Source organism: Bufo bufo, chromosome 10 (genome assembly GCF_905171765.1).
Source record: "Bufo bufo chromosome 10, aBufBuf1.1, whole genome shotgun sequence".
Taxonomy (NCBI): domain Eukaryota; kingdom Metazoa; phylum Chordata; class Amphibia; order Anura; family Bufonidae; genus Bufo; species Bufo bufo.
In genome coordinates this window covers 10,581,959-10,606,070 of record NC_053398.1, presented here as the reverse complement: position 1 = coordinate 10,606,070, position 24,112 = coordinate 10,581,959, and the positions used below count along the sequence as shown (strand labels likewise).

The following is a 24,112-nucleotide window of genomic DNA, read 5'->3' as shown; positions in this document are numbered from 1 at the left end:
TAAAGTCAATAGGGAAAATCTGATTGGTTGTTTGTAGCCCCGCCCACTTTTTAATGTCCTCAAAATGTGACAGAAATTTTGAGGTTGACCCCATGACTAAGTGACCCAAGTTTGGTCAGTTTAACTCCGAAGCTGTATGAGTGACAAACGTTTGCATTTTTCCAATAAAACTCTATGGGAGAAAAAAAGAGGTTTTCGGGGGCCCGCCCCAGGGGCCCGGAGGGTGGGATCGGTTAATAAAGCACAAGCAAGATACTCGGGTATGTGCCGACCAAGAGTGCAAAGTTCGGTATTTATACTCCTAAATCTGTGGGAGGAGTAGCAATTTGAACATCTCATTATAGTCAATGGGGAGAATTTGATTGGTTCTGTGTGGCCCCGCCCACATTTTAGGGTCTCCGAAATATTCTAACAAATTGCGCGTTGACCCCATGACTATGTGACCCAAGTTTGGTGACTTTAGTTTCAAATCTGTGCGACTGGGAGCGATTTGAAAATTTTCCCTGTCAAAGTCAATGGGAAAAACGTGGATTTTGGGGGCCCGGATGGTGGGATCGGTTAACAAAGCGCAAGTAAGGTACTAGGGTGGGTGCCGACCAAGACTGCAAAGTTTGGAATTTGTACTCCTAAAATTGTAGGAGGAGTAGCAATTTGAACGTCTCATTACAGTCAATGGGGAGATTTTGATTAGTTCTGTGTGGCCCCGCCCACTTTTTGGGGTCCCCGAAATGTGGCAAAAATTTTCGGGTTGACCCCATGACTAAGTGACCCAAGTTTGGTGACTTTAGCGTCAAAGCCTGGCGAGTGGGAGCGATTTGAAAATTTTCCCTGTCAAAGTCAATGGGAAAAATGTGGATTTTGGGGGCCCGTCCCAGGGGCCCGGAAGGTGGGATCGGTTAACAAAGCACAAGTAAGGTACTAGGGTGGGTGCCGACCAAGACTGCAAAGTTTGGAATTTGTACTCCTAAAAATGTGGGAGGAGTTGCAATTTGAACGTCTCATTACAGTCAATGGGGAGATTTTGATTGGTTCTGTGTGGTCCCGCCCACTTTTCGTAGTTCCCGAAAGGTGCCAAAAATTTTCGGGTTGACCCCATGACTAAGTGACCCAAGTTTGGTGACTTTAGCGTCAAAGCCTGGCGAGTGGGAGCGATTTGAAAATTTACCCTGTCAAAGTCTATGGGAAAAAAGGGGGCTTCCGGGGCCCGCCACGGGGGCCCCGGGGGTGGGATCGCTCCACAAAGTAATAGCAATCCGATCGGGAACAATCTGCACGTTTTGGTAAATTTTTGTGTATGTAGTGTAAAAACTGTGGGAGGAGTTAGGGTGGCAAATTTGGCTATAATAAGAATAAGAATAATAAGAACTAGAAAAGCTACAATTTCTGGGGAAATTGTGTGAAGTGTTCTTGCATTTCTGGGGGGTGACCTGGTGGTCCAGGGGGGGTCACCTGGTGGTCCAACAACCTAATCGTTGGGGTGGTTGCACCTAAGGGTCGGAGTGGGTGCACCTAAGGGTCGGGGTGGTTGCACCTAAAAGGCGGGTTGGTTGCACCTAAGGGTCGCGGTGGGTGCACCTAATCGTTAGGGTGGTTGCACCTAAGGGTCGGAGTGGGTGCACCTAAGGGTCGGGGTGGTTGCACCTAATCGTTAGTGTGGTTGCACCTAAGGATCGGGGTGGGTGCACCTAATCGTTAGGGTGGTTGCACCTAAGGGTCGGGGTGGGTGCACCTAAGGGTCGGGGTGGTTGCACTTAAAAGTCGGGGTGGTTGCACCTAATCGTTGGGGTGGTTGCACCTAAGGGTCGGATTGGGTGCACCTAAGGGTCGGGGTGGTTAGACCTAAAAGTCGGGGAGGTTGCACCTAATCGTTGGGGTGGTTGCACCTAAGGGACGGAGTGGGTGCACCTAAGGGTCGGGGTGATTGCACCTAAAAGTCGGGGTGGGTGCACCTAATCGTTCGGGTGGTTGCACCTAAGGGTCGGAGTGGGTGCACCTAATCGTTGGGGTGGTTGCACCTAAGGGTCAGAGTGGGTGCACCTAAGGGTCGGGGTGGGTGCACCTAAGGGTCGGAGTGGGTGCACCTAAGGGTCGGGGTGGGTGCACCTAAGGGTCGGAGTGGGTGCACCTAAGGGTCGGGGTGGTTGCACTTAAATTCGGGGTGGTTGCACCTAAGGGTCGGGGGTGGGTGAACCTAATCGTTGGGGTGGTTGCACCTAAGGGTCGGGGTGGTTGCACCTAAAAGTCGGGGTGGGTGCACCTAATCGTTGGGGTGGTTGCACCTAAGGGTCCGAGTGGGTGCACCTAAGGGTCGGGGTGGTTGCACCTAAAAGTCGGGTGGGTGCACCTAATCGTTGGGGTGGTTGCACCTAAGGGTCGGAGTGGGTGTTTCCAAGTTTAGTGACTTTGCCATTGACCCCCTAAGAGCAGCGGCAGTTTTAAATTTTCCCATTAAAACATATGGCTGAAATTTGATTGGCCGTTGTAGACTCCGCCCACTTTTAAACATTTGAATTCTAGTCACCTATTAACCGAATATATTAAGTTTAACAACCCTGCCATTAACATTGTTGAAATGGCAGCAATTTAAAATTTTCTCATTGAAGTCAATAGGGAAAATATGATTGGTTGTTTGTAGCTCCGCCCACTTTTTAATGTCCCCAAAATGTGACAGAAATTTTCAGGTTGACCCCATGACTAAGTGACCCAAGTTTGGTCAGTTTAACTCCGAAGCTGTATGAGTGACAAACGTTTGCATTTTCCAATAAAACTCTATGGGAGAAAAAAAGAGGTTTTCAGGGGCCCGCCCCAGGGGCCCGGAGGGTGGGATCGGTTAACATGCACAAGCAAGATACTCGGGTATGTGCCGACCAAGAGTGCAAAGTTCGGTATTTATGCTCCTAAATCTGTGGGAGGAGTAGCAATTTGAACATCTCATTATAGTCAATGGGGAGAATTTGATTGGTTCTGTGTGGCCCCGCCCACATTTTAGGGTCTCCGAAATGTTCTAACAAATTGCGCGTTGACCCCATGACTATGTGACCCAAGTTTGGTGACTTTAGTTTCAAATCTGTGCGACTGGGAGCGATTTGAAAATTTTCCCTGTCAAAGTCAAAGGGAAAAACGTGGATTTTGGGGGCCCGTCCCAGGGGCCCGGATTGTGGGATCGGTTAACAAAGCACAAGCAAGGTACTAGGGTGGGTGCCGACCAAGACTGCAAAGTTTGGAATTTGTACTCCTAAAAGTGTGGGAGGAGTAGCAATTTGAACGTCTCATTACAGTCAATGGGGAGATTTTGATTGGTTCTGTGTGGCCCCGCCCACTTTTCGGGGTCCCCGAAATGTGCCAAATTTTTTTGGGTTGACCCCATGACTAAGTGACCCAAGTTTGGTGACTTTAGCGTCAAAGCCTGGCGAGTGGGAGCGATTTGAAAATTTACCCTGTCAAAGTCTATGGGAAAAAAGGGGGCTTCCGGGGCCCGCCACGGGGGCCCGGGGGTGGGATCGCTCCACAAAGTAATAGCAATCCGATCGGGAACAATCTGCACGTTTTGTTAAATTTTTGTGTATGTAGTGTAAAAACTGTGGGAGGAGTTAGGGTGGCAAATTTGGCTATAATAAGAATAATAATAATAATAATAATAACTAGAAAAGGTACAATTTCTGGGGAAATTGTGTGAAGTGTTCTTGCCTCCACCAGTAGCTTACAACTGGAGTGGGGGTTGGGGTGGTTGCACCTAAGGGTCGGAGTGGGTGCACCTAAGGGTTGGGGTGGTTGCACCTAAAAGTTGGGGTGGGTGCACCTTATCGTTGGGGCAGTCCGGTGGGGGGGAGTCACCTGGTTGTCTAAGTTAAATGGCTCAAATTTGATTGGCTATTTTAGGCTCCACCCACTTTTTAAAATTTGAATCCCAGTCACCCATTGACCAACTGTTCCAAGTTTAGTGACTTTGCCATTGACCCTCTAAGAGCAGCGGCAGTTTTAAATTTTCCCATTAAAACATATGGCTGAAATTTGATCGGCCGTTTTAGACTCCGCCCACTTTTAAACATTTGAATTCTAGTCACCTATTAACCGAATATATTAAGTTTAACAACCCTTCCATTAACATTGTTGAAATGACAGCTTTTTAAAGGTTTCTCATTGAAGTCAATAGGGAAAATCTGATTGGTTGTTGTAGACTCCGCCCACTTTTTAATGTCCTTAAAATGTGACATAAATTTTGAGGTTGACCCCATGACTAAGTGACCCAAGTTTGGTGAGTTTCACTGCGAAGCTGTATGAGTGACAAACGTTTGCATTTTTCCAATTAAACTCTATGGGAAAAAAGAGGTTTTCGGGGGCCCGCCCCAGGGGCCTGGAGGGTGGGGTCGGTTAACAAAGCACAAGCAAGATACTCGGGTATGTGCCGACCAAGAGTGCAAAGTTCGGTAAGTCCGGCGGGGGGGGGGGGGGGGGTCACCTGGTGGTCTAAGTTAAATGGCTGAAATTTGATTGGCTATTTAGGCTCCGCCCACTTTTTAAAATTTGAATCCCAGTCACCCATTGACCAACTGTTCCAAGTTTAGTGACTTTGCCATTGACCCTCTAAGAGCAGCGGCAGTTTTAAATTTTCCCATTAAAACATATGGCTGAAATTTGATTGGCCGTTGTAGACTCCGCCCACTTTTAAACATTTGAATTCTAGTCACCTATTAACCGAATATATTAAGTTTAACAACCCTGTCATTAACATTGTTGAAATGGCAGCAATTAAAAATTCTCATTGAAGAAGTCAATAGGGAAAATCTGATTGGTTGTTTGTAGCTCCGCCCACTTTTTAATGTCCCCAAAATGTGACAGAAATTTTGAGGTTGACCCCATGACTAAGTGAGCCAAGTTTGGTGACTTTAATTTCAAATCTGTGCGACTGGGAGCGATTTGAAAATTTTCCCTGTCAAAGTCAATGGGAAAAAACGTGGATTTTGGGGGCCCGTCTTAGGGGCCCGGAAGGTGGGATCGGTTAACAAAGCACAAGCAAGGTACTCGGGTGGGTGCCGACCAAGACTGCAAAGTTTGGAATTTGTACTCCTAAAAATGTGGGAGGAGTAGCAATTTGAACGTCTCATTACAGTCAATGGTGAGATTTTGATTGGTTCTGTGTGGCCCCGCCCACATTTTGGGGTCCCCGAAATGTGCCAAAAATTTTCGGGTTGACCCCATGACTAAGTGACCCAAGTTTGGTGACTTTAGCGTCAAAGCCTGGCGAGTGGGAGCGATTTAAAAATTTACCCTGTCAAAGTCTATGGGAAAAAAGGGGGGCTTCCGGGGCCCGCCACGGGGGCCCCGGTGGTGGAATCGCTCCACAAAGTAATAGCAATCCGATCGGGAACAATCTGCACGTTTTGGTAAATTTTTGTCTATGTAGTGTAAAAACTGTGGGAGGAGTTAGGGTGGCAAATTTGGCTATAATAAGAATAAGAATAAGAATAATATATATGTGAGATAACATTAAGTGGTCTTGCTATGCAAGAACACTTAATTAACGGAGATTATGTATACCTCATACTGTAATTTGTATGTGCAATGATATTTCTATTTTATTTCTACCTCTTGGAAAATGAATAAAGATTATGTAATAAAAAAAAACACTAGATATACAAGTGAAAAGGAGAAAACGTCTGAAACAAGAAATGTGGCTAAGCAGGTAACATATGTGGCCTTAATGCAGCGCATTCTGCGCAGTGGTATTTCCTGCAGAAAGTCTACAGCATTTACTGTACAAGCGAAGCGGATGAGATCTCAGAAATGTCAGTTTATGCTGCGGGTTTCACCTGCAGCTTTCAACCTTTATAATGCAAATACATAAATCACTGCAAAAGGTGCACCACCATGATATGCAACTGACAATACTGGCCAATCCCGCAGGCTGATGGTAAAAACTGAGACTTTAGCCAATGTATTCCGGTCAGGAACACAACTGAGCCCTTTTGCACCACCGTCAAGGTATCTCAATGTGGCTTTATAATTCAAAGCTTGAAAGCCGTGGAAGACCAACTGAAATATCAGCAGCAAGGCCTGGGCAAAAAACAGTCCATTTCAGGTTTGTTTTTTACAGCAGCAGATTTTGAGTAGATTTGTAGGAGATTCCACAGCAGACCTACTACCTTTGGCTACACTTATGCTTGCCTCTTTATGGAGGAGGCCATTCATGAACATGTAAGGCTAATTTACACTAGCGTTTTGGCTTTCCGTTTGTGAGATCCATTCAGGGCTCTCACAAGCGGTCCAAAACGGATACGTTTTGCCCTAATGCATTCTGAATGGAAAAGGATCCGCTCAGAAAGCATCAGTTTGCCTCCGTTCAGTCACCATTCCGCTCTGGAAGCGCTGCCTGCAGCGTTTTGCTGTCCGCCTGACGAAGCGGCGCCAAACGCATCCGCTCTGGCACACAATGTAAGTCAATGGGGACGGATCAGTTTTCTCTGATACAATCTGGCACAATAGATAAAACTTATTAGTCTCCCATTAACTTTCAATGGAGTTCAAGACGGATCCGTCATGGCTATACAAGACATAATACAACCGGATCCGTTTATGACGGATGCATGCGGTTGTATTATTGTAACGGAAACGTTTTTGCAGATCCATGACGGATCCGCAAAAAACGCTAGTTTGAAAGTAGCCTAAGCCATTTCCAGTTGAAAGGGATTTTACATGTGAAACAAGCAATGTAATCTACTCAACTGCCCTAGAGGTCTATGTAGAAGAAACCACTTGGCACAACTGTGGCAGAAATTTTAAGCATTAAGCCCTCAGTGCGTGGATTTCCACCTCCCAATGTTTTCCATCGCTGTTCATACAGCTGTAGGTTATTTCCGTGTCATTTCAGTGCACATTTTGTCTTGGCACAGTTTCTATGTAGACACTGTTGGGGCCCTTGCACACAACCGTATGCCCTCTGTGACATACAGTCCGTGAGCGGGCCATATGTCCTGGAGCGGCATTGATCGTGCGCACCGGAGCACACAACATCATAAATTACACGGACAGTATATCTCGGAGGGCATACGGTCGTGTGCAAGAGGCCTTAGGCTGACTTCACACTTCAGTTATTTGGTCAGTTATTTCCATCAGTTATTGTGAGCCAAAACCAGGGGCGGGTCAAAAACACAGAACAGGTGCAGATCTTTACATTACACCTGATCTCTGTGGAGGCTTCACTACTGGTGGAAATAACTGACCAAATAACTGAAGTGTGAACTAGGCCTTACCCTTGCTCAAGGATTAGCCTAATTGAAGCCGTGAGTGGATCTACTGTATTAAAAATGTAAAACCGCTCCAGAGACTTAAGGTCTTTAGGTTTCTGTCATGGATTCTACAGCAGATTTTCCGTCTGAAAGATCTGCCATGTCAATGGACCCTTTATTAGGTGTGGGGACGCTTGGCTTCCCATTCTGAACCATTTACCGGTAATCAAATCACAAATAAGGTTATCTACCAGGTTCCATGACCCAGAAGAGGTGGAAACCATAGTCAGCTGCTGATATTGGATTTACAGTTATGTCTCTATACGTAAATCCATGGGATGACCTCCTATATGAGTTATCAAACATTAGGGTTCGGCTACATGTAGTGGATTTTCTGGAACACATTAACTAAAGTGTTGCCGCCTGTTTCCAACTGTTTTATTTTTCAATTAATCATTTACCAACAGTTTTTGCACCTGTTTTGGAGGCATTTGCACCTGTTGCACCAATTTGAGTATTAAGACAAATTCAGAAGTTTTCTAACTTTTGCGTCTCATTTCTGTCCTGTTTATATAGGTGCTCCTTATTTTGCGCCAGATTTTGTTGTAAAAACAGTCTTGTCTACATCACCCCAGGGCCTGCATACTTTTCTGTCTCTGTTTTGAATGGTGAGTTTGCCTACGTTCATCGAGATGTGCGCCAAAGTTGAGCTCACTTGCGCCACTTTTTCATGCGCATACTATTTAGACCAGTTTTGTGAATTTGAATCTATCTTACAAGAAAACGACTGCTAGATGTCAGACTTAAACTAAAAAAAGACAAACCAGATTTATGAAAGAATAATAAATGAGGCATAAACTGAAGACAGACTTTGCCAATATGCCTGTTTTGTTTTAGTTTTTTTGCTCCAAAAAAGAGGCGAGCTTAGTAAATGTGCCCCTGTGGGTTTCTGCATTGGAAAGGACGCTGCAGATTTGTTGCGGATGTTGTTGCACCTTAGCTATGGATTTAACCCCCTGTATTGCAAAGGGTGAAATCCTTGCTGAATGTCTGCAGCATAAATTGACTTGCAAGTGATTTAAACCCAAAGGCTGGGTTCACACGGGCGTTGCGGGTGACATGCGAGAACAGATGCGAGTGCGTTGCGGGAAAATGCGCGATTTTGCACGCGCGTGAGAAAAATCGGCATGTTTGGTACCCAGACCCGAACCCGGACTTCTTCACAGAAGTTCGGGTTTGGGATCGGTCTTCTGTAGATTTTATTATTTTCCCTTATAACATGGTTATAAGGGAAAATAATAGCATTCTGAATACAGAATGCATAGTAAAATAATGTGGGACTATTAAATGGTTAGAAATCTCGCCCGTGTGAAAGAGGCCTAAAAATTATTTTCAAAGCATCTCCTCCTAATTTTTTTAATAGTCCCACAATGGGACTATAATAGGCGATCTTTTGATTGCTTCTAAAATATATTGCACTATTCCTATAGCGCAATGTATTTTAATGTCAGTGCTCTCCTGACATTGTGCCAGAGAGGCGCAGCCTGCTGGAAAAAGTTGGAACCCCGGCCTGCCTGCACTGGCATTGGTACCCCATAATATAGAAACATAGAATGTGTCGGCAGATAAGAACCATTTGGCCCATCTAGTCTGCCCAATATACTGAATACTATGGATAGCCCCCGGCCCTATCTTATATGAAGGATGGCCTTATGCCTATCCCATGCATGCTTAAACCCCTTCACTGTATTTGCAGCTACACTTCTGCAGGAAGGCTATTCCATGCATCCACTACTCTCTCAGTAAAGTAATACTTCCTTATATTACTTTTAAACCTTTGCCCCTCTAATTTAAAACTGTGTCCTCTTGTGGTAGTTTTTCTTCTTTTAAATATGCTCTCCTCCTTTACCGAGTTGATTCCCTTTATGTATTTAAAAGTTTCTATCATATCCCCTCTGTCTCTTCTTTCTTCCAAGCTATACATATTAAGGTCCTTTAACCTAATTTACAGGGTGCTGATGGGAGACAGAGGTAGTCTGCTCCCTTTGTAACTGCTTACATGACGGTGGCACCATTGCCAATGGCATGTAAGGGGTTAAACAGGTCCGCACCTTTAGAGCAGTAACATGTTACAGCCGTGTCCCCACTCTCTGCTGTGAAAAAGGCGGAGGCCCAGCCTAAGGCCCCCTAGTGACCACCAAAAAGTATTGGTGATCACTAAAGGGTTAAAATGCACTGTACTCTGGCGTAGCTATAAGGGTCGCAGCTGTCGCAATTGCGACTGGGCCCCTAAGTCAGGGGGGCCCACGGGGCCCCCTCAAGCCAGGAGAGCCACAGTAAAGCTGTACCTGCGGGCGGCGCGGTCTGCAGCTAAGTTGCTAACTAAAATCACATAGGAGCGGAGACTGAGAGGCGAGCCCTGCGTGCACTGTGCAGGGCAGGCGAAGTGAGGAGGGGGAGCGGCTCCAGGTCAGGAAGAGGAGTGAGCAGCTGTGTGCGGGTTTGGTTGCGAGTGACTCCTGCGAGTGCGACACGAATTCTGCCTGCTGGATTGTGAGGACTGAGGAGCTCTGCTGGCTGCACACTGTTGATACTGAGCGCTGTTCTCGTTACAGCTATAGGTTCTGCTCTCTCTGCAGCTGCCGCGCCCTCTGCACTTTGACAGGACCACGGCTCTGTCAATCAAAAAGTGCAGAGGGCGTGACAGCTGCAGAGAGAGCAGAACCTCTATGTATAACGGCAACGCCCCCATTGCTCTTAGATGCTCATTTGCATATATTAAAACATAATTTTTCTCAGCAATGTAGGCACATATAAACACGGGACCAACACAGATGCCTTCAGCTGTCAGGTGCACATGTAACAGGTCAGTGTCATAGGGACAAATCTGCTGACAGTTGCCCTTTAAGGGTAAAATGTATTTATGTAAATCATGGGAAAAAAGATACAGAGCATCATGCACGATATGATAGTAAATATGCGGATGTGCATGGCTACATTTATAATGTCACCGAAAATAATGCACTATAGCAATAGATGCAAACATAACATATGGACTAAGCCCTCACTCTAATGATAAAATCTGAGACTCTTAGCCAATACATTTTGATCAAAATACATCTGTGCCCACCTACCTGTTGCAGTGAGCGCAAAAGGTTTGCAGACCAATATAGATTGCTTCTGGGTGACTTGCTGTATGTTGGGGGAATGTAGGTGGAGGAGCGCTCACTGCAACAATTCCACCCCCTCACTTCTAGTCACCTCTCTGCTCCCTTTGTAATATACACAGTCCTAGGTTTGGGTCTGAGTGGCTGACAATATACTCACACCTGGTAATTACGCCACCTAGGACGGTCTATATGTTTTTATCCACACATTAAGTTGAAAATACCCACATTTTTTAACTATTAGAATAAAACTCGCCTATCGCCTACAATATTATTGAGTGAATACTTACCCGTCTGAACTGAGACCACCTTGGCGCTGGGTAGGTGGGCACAGATGTATTTTGATCAAAATGTATTGGCTAAGTGTCTCAGATTGTATCATTAGAGTGAGGGCTTAGTCCATATGTTATGTTTGCATCTATTACTATAGTGCATTATTTTCTGTGACTTTAAAATTAATTATGTCACTAACGCCTCATGCACACGACCATGCCGTTTTTTGTGGTCTGCAAACCGCGGATTCGCAAAAAAAGTAACCCGCCTGTTTGCCTTCCGCAATTTGCGGAACGGAACGGGCGGCCCATTGTAGAAATGCCTATTATTGTGAGCAAAACGGACAAGAATAGGACATGCTATATTTTTTTTTGCGGGGCCACGGAACAGAGCAACGGATGCGGACAGCACACGGAGTGCTGTCCGCATCTTTTGCGGCCCCATTGAAGTGAATGGGTCCGCATCCGAGCCGCAAAAACGGCGGCTCGGGTGCAGACCCAAACAACGGCCGTGTGCATGAGGCCTAAGGGGTTAAAAATGCAAGTAACATTCTTGAGTGTTTTTCCAATTTAATTGTGACTGTTAGGCCTCATTCACTTAGTCTGTGTTCGGTCAGTGATTTCCATAAGTGATTTTGAGCCCAAACCAGGTGCGGCTCTAAACACAGAACAGGTACAGATCTTACTCTTATACCTTATCTCTGTGGAGGCTCCAGTCCTGGTTTTGGCTCAAAATCACTGACCAAACACTGACGTGTGAATGAGGCTTTAGGAGGTTAATGTTCAGTGGCCATAAAGGTTGGTGTAATGTGCATTACAAGAACATTCCTAATGACTTAGATACTTACTTTCAATAGATTTCACTGAGAGAGTAACATTAGATGTCAGACCATCTGTCAGCGACCTGTGGGAGACTACACAGGAATACACGTCTCCGTCCTCATCTGTGCTCACAGGTCTCGTAGACAGGACACTGGTCACATTGTAGGTCCCATCGTGGTTCTGGACGGGCACACTGGTGCAGGTCTGGCTATTCAGTTCAGATTGGTTGGAGGAAGCTTTACTGTACTTCAGCCATTGTATTTTCACACTTTCTGGATAGAAGCCGTTCACATAACATGTGACAGATCTCTCCGTGTCAGGATACATTACTAGTGTGGAGTCACTCAGCCTACAAGATGGCATAGCTAAAGAGAGAGACATGTAAATTATAATTCTAATTATTTGACATTTATAATATTGCTGGTTCAAACATTAAAATCACTGATCTGTCAGGCGAAGTGAACAACATTGATTATCTTGTGACAATGGTGTCTGTCATTGGTTGTGATGTATTTGTCAGCAGGTAAACACTCGATTCATAAAATTGCTGTGGCGAGATGACTGGCCTTTTTGGAGATGCCCAGACCCATTGTTGTAGGGTGTTCCCGGTATTCAGTGGTTAGTACCTACCAGAAGTGGTCTAGGTAAGGAGAACCGGTGACAGGGTCTTGGATGTCCAGTGCACATTGATGTGTGTGGGGACTGAAGGCTATTCCATCTGGTCAAGATCCCTCAGGACTGTAGAGCAAATTGCTGACACTATTGTTTATGTTACACTCCTGATTTTGCTTTCATAACTGCATCAAGAAACATGTACCTTAAAGGGGTTATCCCATCTTAGACCATGGGGGCATATCGCTAGGATATGCCCCCATTGTCTGATAGGTGTGGGTCCCACCTCTGGGACCCGCACCTACAAGGAGAACGGAGCGGAGAAAGTTTCTATGGGAGAGGCGGAGAGCTGCGCCTCCAGCCGCAACTCTCCCTGGCTCCGTTCTCCTTGTAGGTGCGGGTCCCAGAGGTGGGACCCGCACCTATCAGACAATGGGGGCATATCCTAGCGATATGCCCCCATGGTCTAAGATGGGATAACCCCTTTAACCCTTTCAGGACCGTAGGTTTTTTTGGGGGGCGTTTTTGTTTTGCGCTCCCTGCCTTCCCAGAGCCATAACTTTTTTATTTGTCTGTTCACATAGCCATATGAGGGCTTGTTTTTTGTGGGACAAGTTGTGCTTTCTAACGCCACCATTTAGTATTGCATATGATGTAGTGGAAAAAATTCCAAATGGGGTGAAATTGCAAAAGAAAAGCAATTCCACCACAGTTTTACGGGTTTTTTCATTACGACGTTCAATGTATGATAAAACTGACCAGTTACTTTTATTCTACAGGTCGGTACGAATCCAGCGATACCTTATATGTATAGTTTTGATAGTGATAAAAAAATTAAAAAGTGGGAAAAAAAACAGTTTACATTTTTTGTTGCCATATTTTGACCCCTATAACTTTTTTGTAATTATGTGTATGGAGGCTCATTTTTTGCGGGGCAATCTGAACTTTTCATTGATACCATTCTGGGATGTGTATGACTTTTTGATCACTTTTTATGTAATTTTTGTAGAAATGAATCGACCAAAAACGGCGAATCGGCCATTTGGATGCTTTTTTCCATTTCGCTGTTTGCCGTATGGGGAATATATTTTTATATTTTTATACTATGGATGTTTTCGCACATTGCGACACCCATGATGTGTATATTATTTAATTAATTTTTTTAGTTTTTATTTTTATTTTGGGAAAAGGGGGGTGATTTAGAATTTTTATATTTTTTTTTACACTTTTTTTTATTCATAAAGACACGGACTGCTGCATACACGCTCTGGCTCCTCCGATCGCCACACGGGGGAGCCAGAGCACAATCGAAAGTGCGCACTTTCGGTTTCAGCGCGCTCAGATGCCATGGTCAGGATTGACCACGGCATCTGGCATTACTGCCGGTTGCGGACATGAGCCACGGGTGTCTGCTACATGTACGGCGCTTGGCATGAAAGGGTTAAGAGTAAGGCCCCCTTCAGACGGGCAGGAATTTCCTGCAGGTGCAATGCGTGAGGTGAACGCATTGCACCCACACTGAATCCGGACTCATTCACTTCAATGGGGCTGTGCAGAGGAGCGGTGATTTTCACTCATCACTTGTGCGTTGAGTGAAAATCGCAGCATGTTCCATATTCTACATGTTTTTCATGCAACGCTGGCCCTATAGAAATGAATAGGGCTGCGTGAAAATCACATAGCATCCGCAAGTAAGTGCGGATGCAATGCGATTTTCACTCATGGTTGCTAGGAGATGATGTTAGTAAATTGATTAAAGTCAATTTACTGTATTATTTTCCTTATAACATGGTTATAAAGGAAAATAATAGCATTCTTAATACAGAATGCTTAGTAAAATGTTGCTTGAGGGGTAAAAAATAACTCGCCTCATCCACTTGTTCGTGCAGCCAGCATAGTCTTCTTTCTTCTTCTTTGAGGACCTGCAAAAGGACCTTTGATGACGTAACCGCGCTCACCACGTAGTGACCGCAGTGACGTCAGCGCAGATCCTGCTGAATGAAGATAGAAGACCCTTCTATCTTCCTTCAGCAGGACCTGCGCTGACGTCCCCACGCTCATCACGTGGTGAACGCAATTACGTCATCAATGGTCCTTTGCAGGTCCTCAAAGAAGAAAGACGACGATGCCGGCTGCGCAATCAAGTGGATGAGGTGAGTTAATTTTTTTATTTTTTAACCCCTCAAGCAACATTTTAGTAAGCATTCTGTATTAAGAATGCTATTATTTTCCTTTATAACCATGTTATAAGGAAAATAATAAAATCTACAGAAGACCAAACCCAAACCCGAACTTTAGTGAAGAAGTCCGGGTTCTGGTCTGGGTACCACAATCAGTTTTTTATCACGCGCGTGCAAAATGCATTGCACTCGCGTGGAAAAAACTGAACGCAGCGCAATCGCAGTCAAAACTGACTGAAATAGCGTGCGCACTCACGCGGGTTTCCCGCAATGCACACGCAACGCATCCCGAGCAAATCCAGGATGCCCATGTGAAAGAGGCCTAACTTCTCACTTGACAGATTTTGTTGCAGAAAATTTCTGAGGCTTAAAATCAATTTCATTTCCCTGAATGAAGTTTCCAAAAATCGCTGTGCTTGCTGTACCAAGTCTTCAAACATCTAGTGTGGTTTTTGCTGCATTTCCACAGCAAAACTGCAGCAAAACTGAATGTATTACATACAGTATTTTATGCAGTTCAAGCTCGCCTGTTTTTAGATGTAAAATTAGGTTTATTTCATTCGGCTGTCCGTCTTTTGCCGTTGATGAATTAGACTGACCTCTGGTGGTTCTTTTTCAGTAAGGCCTCATGCACTCGGCAGTGGCCGTATTACGGCCCGCATACAGTGAGTCCGCAATACACAGGCACTGGCCGTGTGCACCCCGTATCCCGGATGCGTACCCATTCGCTTGAATGGGTCTGCAATCCAGGAGATGCGGTGCGGAACGGAGGCACGGAAGCATTATGGAGTGCTTCCGTTGTGTTTCTGTCCGTACCTCTGCACTGCAAAAAAATAGAACATGTTCTATTTTTTTGCGGTGCGGACGGATCACGGACCCATTCAAGTTGAATGGGTCTCGATCCGTCCCGGCCGCCTCATGGATGTTGCCCGTGCATCGGGGACCGCAAATTGCGATCCCCGATGCATGGAACGGTCGCACTACGGCCGTGTGAATGAGGCCTTAGCGTGATGGCACACAGTGCAGTTCTGACATCTATTCAGGATGCAGTTTATCCAGTTTAGCAGCCTCATTAAACCCTGGTGTTCTGCATTGTGGAAAGGATTTAAGTAATTTCAGCTCACTACAATAAAAAACCGCATCCTGAATGCATGTCAGAACTGCGCTGTGTGCCAGCACCCTTAGGCCCCTTGCAGACTAGCATGTCCGGATAGGGTCCGGATGCGTTGCGGCAAACCCGCGCGAGTAGGTACCCAATTGCAGTCAGTTTTGACTGCGATTGTGTTTCGTTGTTCAGTTTTTATCGCGCGGGTGTAATGCGTTTTGCACGCACGTGATAAAGAACTGAATGTGGTACCCAGACCCGAACTTCTTCATTGAAGTTCAGGTTTGGGTTCAAGGTTGTGTAGATTGTATTATTTCCCCTTATAACATGGTTATAAGGGAAAATAATAGCATTCTGAATACAGAATGCATAGTACAATAGGGCTGGAGGGGTTAAAAAAAAAAATAATTAACTCACCTTAATCCACTTGTTCGCGCAGCCGGCATCTCTTCTGTCTTCCTCTTTGAGGAATAGGACCTTTGATGACGTCACTGCGCTCGTCACATCGTCTATCACATGATCTTTTACCATGGTGATCGATCATGTGACGGACCATGTGATGAGCGTAGTGACGTCACCACAGGTCCTTTTCCTGTGCACAGCAAAGATGAAGACAGAAGAGAAGCCGGGCTGCGCTAGCAAGTGGATTAAGGTGAGTTAAATTATTTTTAATTTTTTTTTAACCCCTCCAGCCCTATTGTACTATGCATTCTCTATTAGAAATGCTATTATTTTCCCTTATAACCATGTGATAAGGGAAAATAATAATGACTTTGATCACTTGCTTGCGGATGCTTGCGATTTTCATGCAGCCCCATTCATGCAGCCCTATGGGGTCTGCGTTGAGTGAAAAAACGCACAATATAGAATATGCTGCGATTTTCTCGCAACGCACAAGTGATGCGTAAAAATCACCCCTCATGTGCACAGCCCCATAGAAGTGAATGGGTCCGGATTTAGTGCGGGTGCAATGTGTTCGACTCACGCATCGCATCCGCGCGGAATACTCGCCCGTGTGAAAGGGGCCTTAGACAGGTTCATTTTCACTTAGACTAGTCTAATTTATTTGCGCATGAAAAATAGTCGCATATGTGCGGAGAACAGTGGCATGTCTCCCTGAAAGTGTGACTTTTAATGCAATAAAAGTCTCTCTTTATCACTTAAAACTGTTGAATAAAAATAATCCAGTCCTGGAGTGGAGTAAAAGTTGGACTGTTTTTGCGCCTAATTTATGCATAAAAAAATAACCTACAGAAGTAAATAGATGGATAAATTCACAAAATGATTGCTGTAAGTTGCGATTATCTTTATATTCACATGGAGGATCTAAACCAAATGCATTTCGGGACTTTGGATGGTCCCTTCCTCAGTGGTTCCACTTTCTGTAAAGAAGTTTTAAGTTCGTGACAACCTACGACCCGGAATTACGAATGAAAACACTGGCGCCAGTTGGGAAAGCACGTGTATAAGGCAGACGCCGGCAAAGACTATACAAACCAAGAAAGTCTTGGAATTCACGACATCACATTACGAACCAACGTTCATCGATTTATTATGTGCCTCTAGTGGAAAACACTCGCGGAAGTTAGCAGGAGTGGGGGGGGGGGGGGGGCTGGTGCAGTATACCATGCGGGACACCGAATCCCGCCCTTGATCGAACCTTGTGAGTATAACTTACTGTGCAGAAGAAAACTCAAGCGATATGTTGGCTGTGATGTTCGATTTTTACGCTTATACAAGTTGACTTTAATACGACAGCTAATTGGATATATTTTCAAGATTATGTGATTTGGAGCACTACGAACATTCCTGACACTATCATTGTGGAAACGTATAGAGAGACTATTTTATTTCATGCGATTATTATCAGAGAATTGCGATCATTGTATCAGTTGGATGCAGTAATTTGTCAATTGTTATAATACAGTGCGATTAGTTTTATGGCAGATCTATCGGATCCAACTATTACTCCGCACTTAGTCCCTCTTTGAGTGAATTGCTACATTTTAAAGTCTGGCCAGACCATTCATTATCAAATGTGTACAGTATACCACTAATTTTATTTTATTATATATTATTAATAAAGTACCACCTACTCCAGATAGTGTGAGTGCCCAGCTCTCTTTTTATTTTACGCCTAAAAACAGGTGCGAACACTATAGTAAATGTGTCCCATTATGTTTTGGAAGAATATGGGTCTAGGACCTTGGCTGAATACATTTAAAACATAACTTTTACTGATAGAAATTAAAATCTAAACCCACATAGTGCTCAAATGAACGGTGAAAAAGCGAAAAAGAAAATATTAGGAGATAAATATATATATATACCAGTAGACAGTGTAAATTGGAATAGTCTTACCAGTTCTTTGAAGATATACTCGGGTAAGTGGCTACCTTTGAACCGTCCTAAATAGACGGGCGGCGCGGTCCGTATACTGCTGCAACTCTTCTGGGGACAAAGAAAACTATGTAGCCCTACATAAATGCCCTAACATTGGTTGGGATAGGGGGTATGCCGTCCCTACCTAGCAGTAATCGGAGCACCCGCCCCGATAGGGACGACCCCGTCAGGAACCTTTCCCTCTCTGTTTAGGGAATAGGCACCGTTCATTTGAGCACTATGTGGGTTTAGATTTTAATTTCTATTAGTAAAAGTGATGTTTTAAATGTATTCAGCCAAGGTCCTTTTTCCAAAGGAATTGTTGTATATTTGAGGGTTGGACCTTTTTTTCCTTATACTCAACTACCGTGTATTTAATAGTGGATTTAAGAATATGGGTCTAAAAAATATAAATTCTGATCAGATCTACAGATTATTATTAGTGTCGAGCGAAGCGAACTTCGAATGCTTCATCCGAAGTCGCTTCGTTCAGAACTTCGGAATAATACTGTACAGAGATCTGCCTCCGTACAGTATTAAAATGTATGGGCTCCGATGAGCCGAAGGAAGTTATTTGTGAAGTTGCGCGTGACTGACCCAAAGCTTGCTTCGCTCAACACGAATTATTATGCTAGGAATAGCTAAAATGAATATTTAAAAAAAATAATGTAATAGTTTTATGCTGTATGACATGAAAAGGAGAGTCCTTTTTCTTAGCTTCGCTCTTTCCTATAGGCCCTTTTTGGCATCTTTAAAGCGGCCCCAAAGCAGCGCCACAGCATACTGCTGGGGGGACACAAAGCTGCACCTTTATGGCGCTAATGTTTTATAGAACATGCATATTTTTTTGGGAGTGTTGAATTGTGCAGCTCTGGACTACACTGTTCCAGATTGGAGCTCGGTGAACTATATGAGCTTCTTTCCTCTCCGATAGCAGCACTTACCTGACACCTGCACAGTGACTTTACTAATGGCTTTCTCAGGAGTGACGAATACATTACAGGTGTATTCTCCTTCATCACTGAACTGAAGGTTGGGTATATACAGACTGGCATCTCCACGTACAAGGTTTCTTTCTGATATATAGGACCCAGATCTGTTTTGGGTAGAATTTTCACCATCAAACAAAAGGAAAAGTGTATTTTCTGTTCCTATCTCCCAGCGAACCGCAACAGTAGAAGTAGTCAAAGATGGAGCCTTGTAGCCAGCGAAGTGACAAGGGACGGTCATGTTATCACCCACCAGTGCCTTTATAGGGGAATCATTTTTGAGTATTTCCAGTTCACCTGAAGGATAGACAGAAAGCATACTTACATGACATGTGATATTTACGCCTTATAGTACAAACGTAATGTCATAGAAATATCTTGTTGCATTAAAAATAATTTAAGATCAAGATAAGACCAAAATATGACATTTCACAGATTCTTCAAAAAAGGATAAAATTATATGTCTAGTTTGGTTTGCCTCCTCATACGACTAAGATGTCTACCAAAAGGTTCCATCAGTGGAGGTGCATCCTACCCAGGATAGTTTCTTCCCATCGTTGGGACTAGGCTGGAATTTATACAATGGCAAATTCTGTGCTAAGTTGACCATTAAGTAGGACCCATCAGCTCCCCTGACACTGTTTGTTTTAGTAAATATTAGTGTCGCCCCTAAATAAGAAGCCTGGAGCATCTTTTCTTAGAACTCTGCAGTCTGCCTTTCCTATATTATCCCTACTAGAAATGTATTAATAAATTGCCAACTAGTTGTTACCATTCTCCTTGCCAAAGGGGTGTGTCCCTACATAGTCTGACACTGTAGGCTCTGATTGAAGAGTGTAGGGACACGACCCGGAGTGGTTACACCCAGTGTGTCAACATATTCATAATTCCAGGAGGAATATCAGAGGAATGGTACAGTGCCTACGAGAGTCCTAAGTAAAGATGCTGTAGATATGTATTTATTAGAACAGACATGTCCAGACAGCTGACGGGTCCTCTAAGGTTTTTTTTATAATATATGCAATTTATGTCATATTAATGGGGTCTGACAACTAGTAGACCCAGATCAAACAGTACTTTCCATAGCTTTCACAAACTAGAATCCTAGGATTGGAGAGAGTCCCAGTTGTCACCTCTTTCCCTTTATGATCGAACAGTTGTACAACAATTGGGAAAACCCCATTAACCTCTTCCTGCACAGTGCTGTGGGCTCAGGAGCTGCACTCGTATCATCACATGCCGAAATTGGTTGCAACTGACAACCAACATCCCATGTTAATGGCTTGGATTGGAGAGATTATTTCTTTAGACACGGCAGTCAGTAGCATCTTTTATCACCCCATCGGCACCCATCATGACACCATCAATAGGTATCCATAGCAGAGCTGCAGTCACGATGCACCTATTATGCCCTCCCTGACTTAGAACTGATGCGTGCCAGTTTTTGTGGTATGTCCTACAAACACGTGCAAAATACACACATTACAGTCTAATGTAAAATAATACAGTATATCCAGGGTTAGGAAAAGAGCCTTGTTAAATCCTGTCTGTAAGACTGTGTCTACCCAATGGAGTTTGGGATAGAAGAAACTGCAAATGCAGACTGTTGATTAAACATACATTTTAGACTATTGTTGGTTAAGGCCTCTTTCACACGGGCGTTGCGGGAAAATGTGCGGGTGCGTTTCGGGAACATGCACGATTTTTCTGCGCGAGTGCAAAACATTGTAATGCGTTTTGCACACGCGTGAGAAAAATCGGCATGTTTGGTACCCAAACCCGAACTTCTTCACAGAAGTTCGGACTTGGGATCGGTGTTCTGTAGATTATATTATTTTCCCTTATAACATGGTTATTAGGTAAAATAGTAGCATTCTGAATACAGAATGCATAGTACAATAGCGCTGGAGGGGTTAAAAAAATTATAATTTAACTCATCTTAATCCACTTGATTGCGCAGCCGGCATCGCTTCTGTCTTCTTTCTTTGCTGTGTGCAGGAACAGGACCTGTGGTGACGTCACTCCGGTCATCACATGGTCAATCACATGATCCATCACCATGGTTAAAGATCATGTGATGGATCATGTGATGACCGGAGTGACGTCACCACAGGTCCTGTTCCTGCACACAGCAAAGAAAGAAGACAGAAGCGATGCCGGCTGCGCGATCAAGTAGATTAAGGTGAGTTAAATAATTTTTTTTATTTTTCTTTAACCCCTCCAGCGCTATTTTACTATGCATTCTGTATTCAGAATGCTATTATTTTCCCTTATAACCATGTTAAGCGAAAATAATAATGATCGGGTCTCCATCCCGATCGTCTCCTAGCAACCGTGCGTGAAAATCGCACCGCATCCGCACTTGCTTGCGATTTTCACGCAACCCCATTCATTTCTATGGGGCCTGCGTTGCGTGAAAAACGCACAAAGAGGAGCATGCTGCGATTTTCACGCAACGCACAAGTGATGCGTGAAAATCACCGCTCATGTGAACAGCCCCATAGAAATGAATGGGTCGGGATTCAGTGCGGGTGCAATGCGTTTAACTCACGCATTGCATCCGCGCGGAATACTCGCCCGTGTGAAAGGGGCCTAAGAGCATCCAAAATATGAGTGCATGGGGAGCTTGTGACTCTCAGACAGATAATGTCAGAGAAGGGAAGTGTTTGTGTCTAATGGCTAAAAGTTGTGCATGTAACATGTGTCCTGTATATAAGCGCCATGTGTGAAGCCATGTGTTCTATGTGTGAGAGGTGTGTAGGTGGCATGCGTGCAGCATTATTTCTTTGTGTGAGTGTAACATGAATGAGAACAAAAAAGCTTACGCAGACTAAGTGAATAAATATATTTACTAAGTGTGATTAAATATAAAGTAACTAAATATGCAATATGGGGTAGGGATCTGGTCGGCCATGCTATAACGCATAACCGATACCCCCAGGGTATACAAGAAATAGGTCAAATCAATACTTACATCCTGCCTAGGATGAAATGTTTTTTTTTATCTGTTTCTGTGATATTTTTTTTTACTATGTTGTAGTATACTCTTGAAGCAGTGGCACCTTCAATTGTAAATGCGCTTCTATTATCAGGGGAGCGGCATTTTTGTGTACGATTGCCCTGCCTATCTAACAGGCAACCTTGATTAGGTGGTACATATAGCTGTGCGTGCTTCTCCTCCCATCGGTTGCTTGACCGCAGAGGTAACTAGGAGGAGCGCACTATATGTGCAGGGTCTGCTCTCCTGAATGTAGGTGCCCAACGGCATAGGTAGGTTTAGCGTAGGACCTGCCTGACTGACCACCTTGGCCGGGGTAGGTGGGCACAGATGTGTTTCGATCAAAATATATTGGCTGAGAGTCTCAGATTTTATCATATCAGAGTGAGGGCTTAGTCTATATATTATATTTGCATCTATTGTATTAGTGCATTATTTTCTGTGATTTTTGTTTTATAAATGCAGCCATGCACATCTGCATATTCATTTATCATATCATGCAGGATGTTATTTTTATTTTTCTATCTGTTTCTGTGATTTTTCCAAATCGAGTCCCCCATATATGTGAGTTATATACCTCGGCCCCATCCCCGGTGAGCATCACGCATGTCCTGAGATGTGTCTCTGAGATCCCTACTCAGGAATGTAGCCTTATCAGCACAATGGGGAATGGGTACTACATTACAAGGAATTACAAGGAATATCCTTATACAGAATTATTATATTATGCATTATTATTATATGCATTTCCAGGCTCGGATAACCCCTTTAATCAGGGTAAAAATAAATACTCCCCTAATCAATTTGCTCGCGTAGAGGCCGTCGCAGCCATCTTCATTGAAGACACTGCATGATCTATCGCGCAGTGGCGTCATCTCGCTGGCCGGTGACTGTATTGAAGACGTCACCGCGCCCAGCCAGCTCGCTGGTGTGGTGACACCATACATCACCCCTTGTGAGTTTTGGGCTGCATCTTCAATCAAGATGGCCGTAACAGTCTCTTCGCACGCAAAAGGATGAGGTGAGTATGTATACTTTTAGTTTTTAACGCCATTTCAGGGAAAATTGATTTGTTACCATGAAGCACAAGGAAATTTGGCTTCGCGTTGAGTAGAATTCTTCCTGAATTTCGGATCCAAGTCAATTTGTTTGACTTCAATTCGCTAAACACTAATTTGTACTTTAAAATGATATCAATAAAATATAAACCTCAGGAGGTACTGAGCAGGAAACAATGATTTACTGTAGGTGTCCACATAAACATTGATTTCATCAGGTGGTCTGTGGCACCTTTACGTGGGCCTCATCGGGAACTAGTGTTTATACTTACATTTGTTCCCAATAATCGGTCCATCAATTGCCCATTGTAGACCTAACATTAGTTTAATGTAGGGGAAGGGGGCAAGGCCGTATCCACCATGAAGCGAGATGAGCACCTCACCTCAGACGGCAGCCAACCTGTCTTTTTGGGGGATGGCAGTTTACGGCGTTGGCAGGGGAACCTGTGGCTGCTGTCCCTGCCGCTCAGATCTCTAGGCCACAGCATCATGACCTCCTGCTCCAGGTCAGGCAGCGCGATGATGTGGTCACAAATGTCTGTGTTGGGAAACAGACATTTGTGATCACGCCATTGTGCCGCTTTAGATGCGGGCAGGAGGTCACAGTGGTGTAATGTTGTGACGCAGCAACTTAGATGGCAGCGAAGAACAGCAGACAGGTGAGTGTTTAGATTATTATTTTTTATATATATATATATATATAAGTTGAGGCATTATGGGGTGGCATTACAGGCTGGAGCACTACAGCGGGTGGCATTACAGGCTGGAGCACTACAGGGGGGTGGCATTACAGACTGGAGCACTAACGGGGGCGGCATTACAGGCTGGAGCACTACAGGGGGCGGCATTACAGGCTGGAGCACTAAAGAGGGTGGCATTATAATACAGGGGGCACTACAGAGGGGGATTATAATACATCAGCATTCTAGGAGGGGGCATCATACATACTGGCACTATGTGGGACACTACATGGAGGTTTTAACTGCAGATGGGCATTATAAATACAGGGGCTACTAAAGGGGACAATGGCACTATAAGTGAGGGAGGCACCAAACTCTGCTGCTTTACACTCAGGGCTGGGCTATGAGTTTTTGCAGTTCTTCTTTCACTTAGCAGTTATAACAGGCACACAAATCAGATAAAGGTGAGACTTACCAGAAGAGTGGCCGAGAAGACTGAAGATTATCACCAGGAGGAACATCTGGGTTACATATTGTATGAATCCCATCTTACATGTGTAATCATCGAGCCGATATACACTGTACTATGGGTTACTACGCTGTCTTTTCTGCCGCACCCTG

At 44.4% G+C, this 24,112-nt stretch overlaps 1 protein-coding gene across 1 annotated transcript; it reads right to left on the bottom strand.

The window, feature by feature from the left end:
• Positions 1–11,426: 11,426 nt before the first annotated feature.
• On the bottom strand, positions 11,427–24,112 carry LOC120981147 (natural cytotoxicity triggering receptor 3 ligand 1-like). Its single transcript, XM_040410663.1, has 3 exons — positions 23,967–24,112; positions 18,711–19,052; positions 11,427–11,852 (listed from the first exon to the last, which is right to left on the bottom strand). Exons 1-3 carry the CDS (start codon positions 24,037–24,039, stop codon positions 11,494–11,496), a joined length of 774 nt encoding a protein of 257 aa, XP_040266597.1. The 5' UTR covers positions 24,040–24,112; the 3' UTR covers positions 11,427–11,493.

Coding starts and splice junctions, on each gene's coding strand:
- LOC120981147 (XM_040410663.1), bottom strand. CDS start 24,039: ATGGGATTCATACAATATGTAACCCAGATGTTCCTCCTGGTGATAATC. Junction 19,053..23,966: donor TCTTCTCGGCCACTCTTCTG/GTAAGTCTCACC, acceptor TCTATCCTTCAG/GTGAACTGGAAATACTCAAA. Junction 11,853..18,710: donor AGTCACTGTGCAGGTGTCAG/GTAAGTGCTGCT, acceptor CTCTCTCTTTAG/CTATGCCATCTTGTAGGCTG.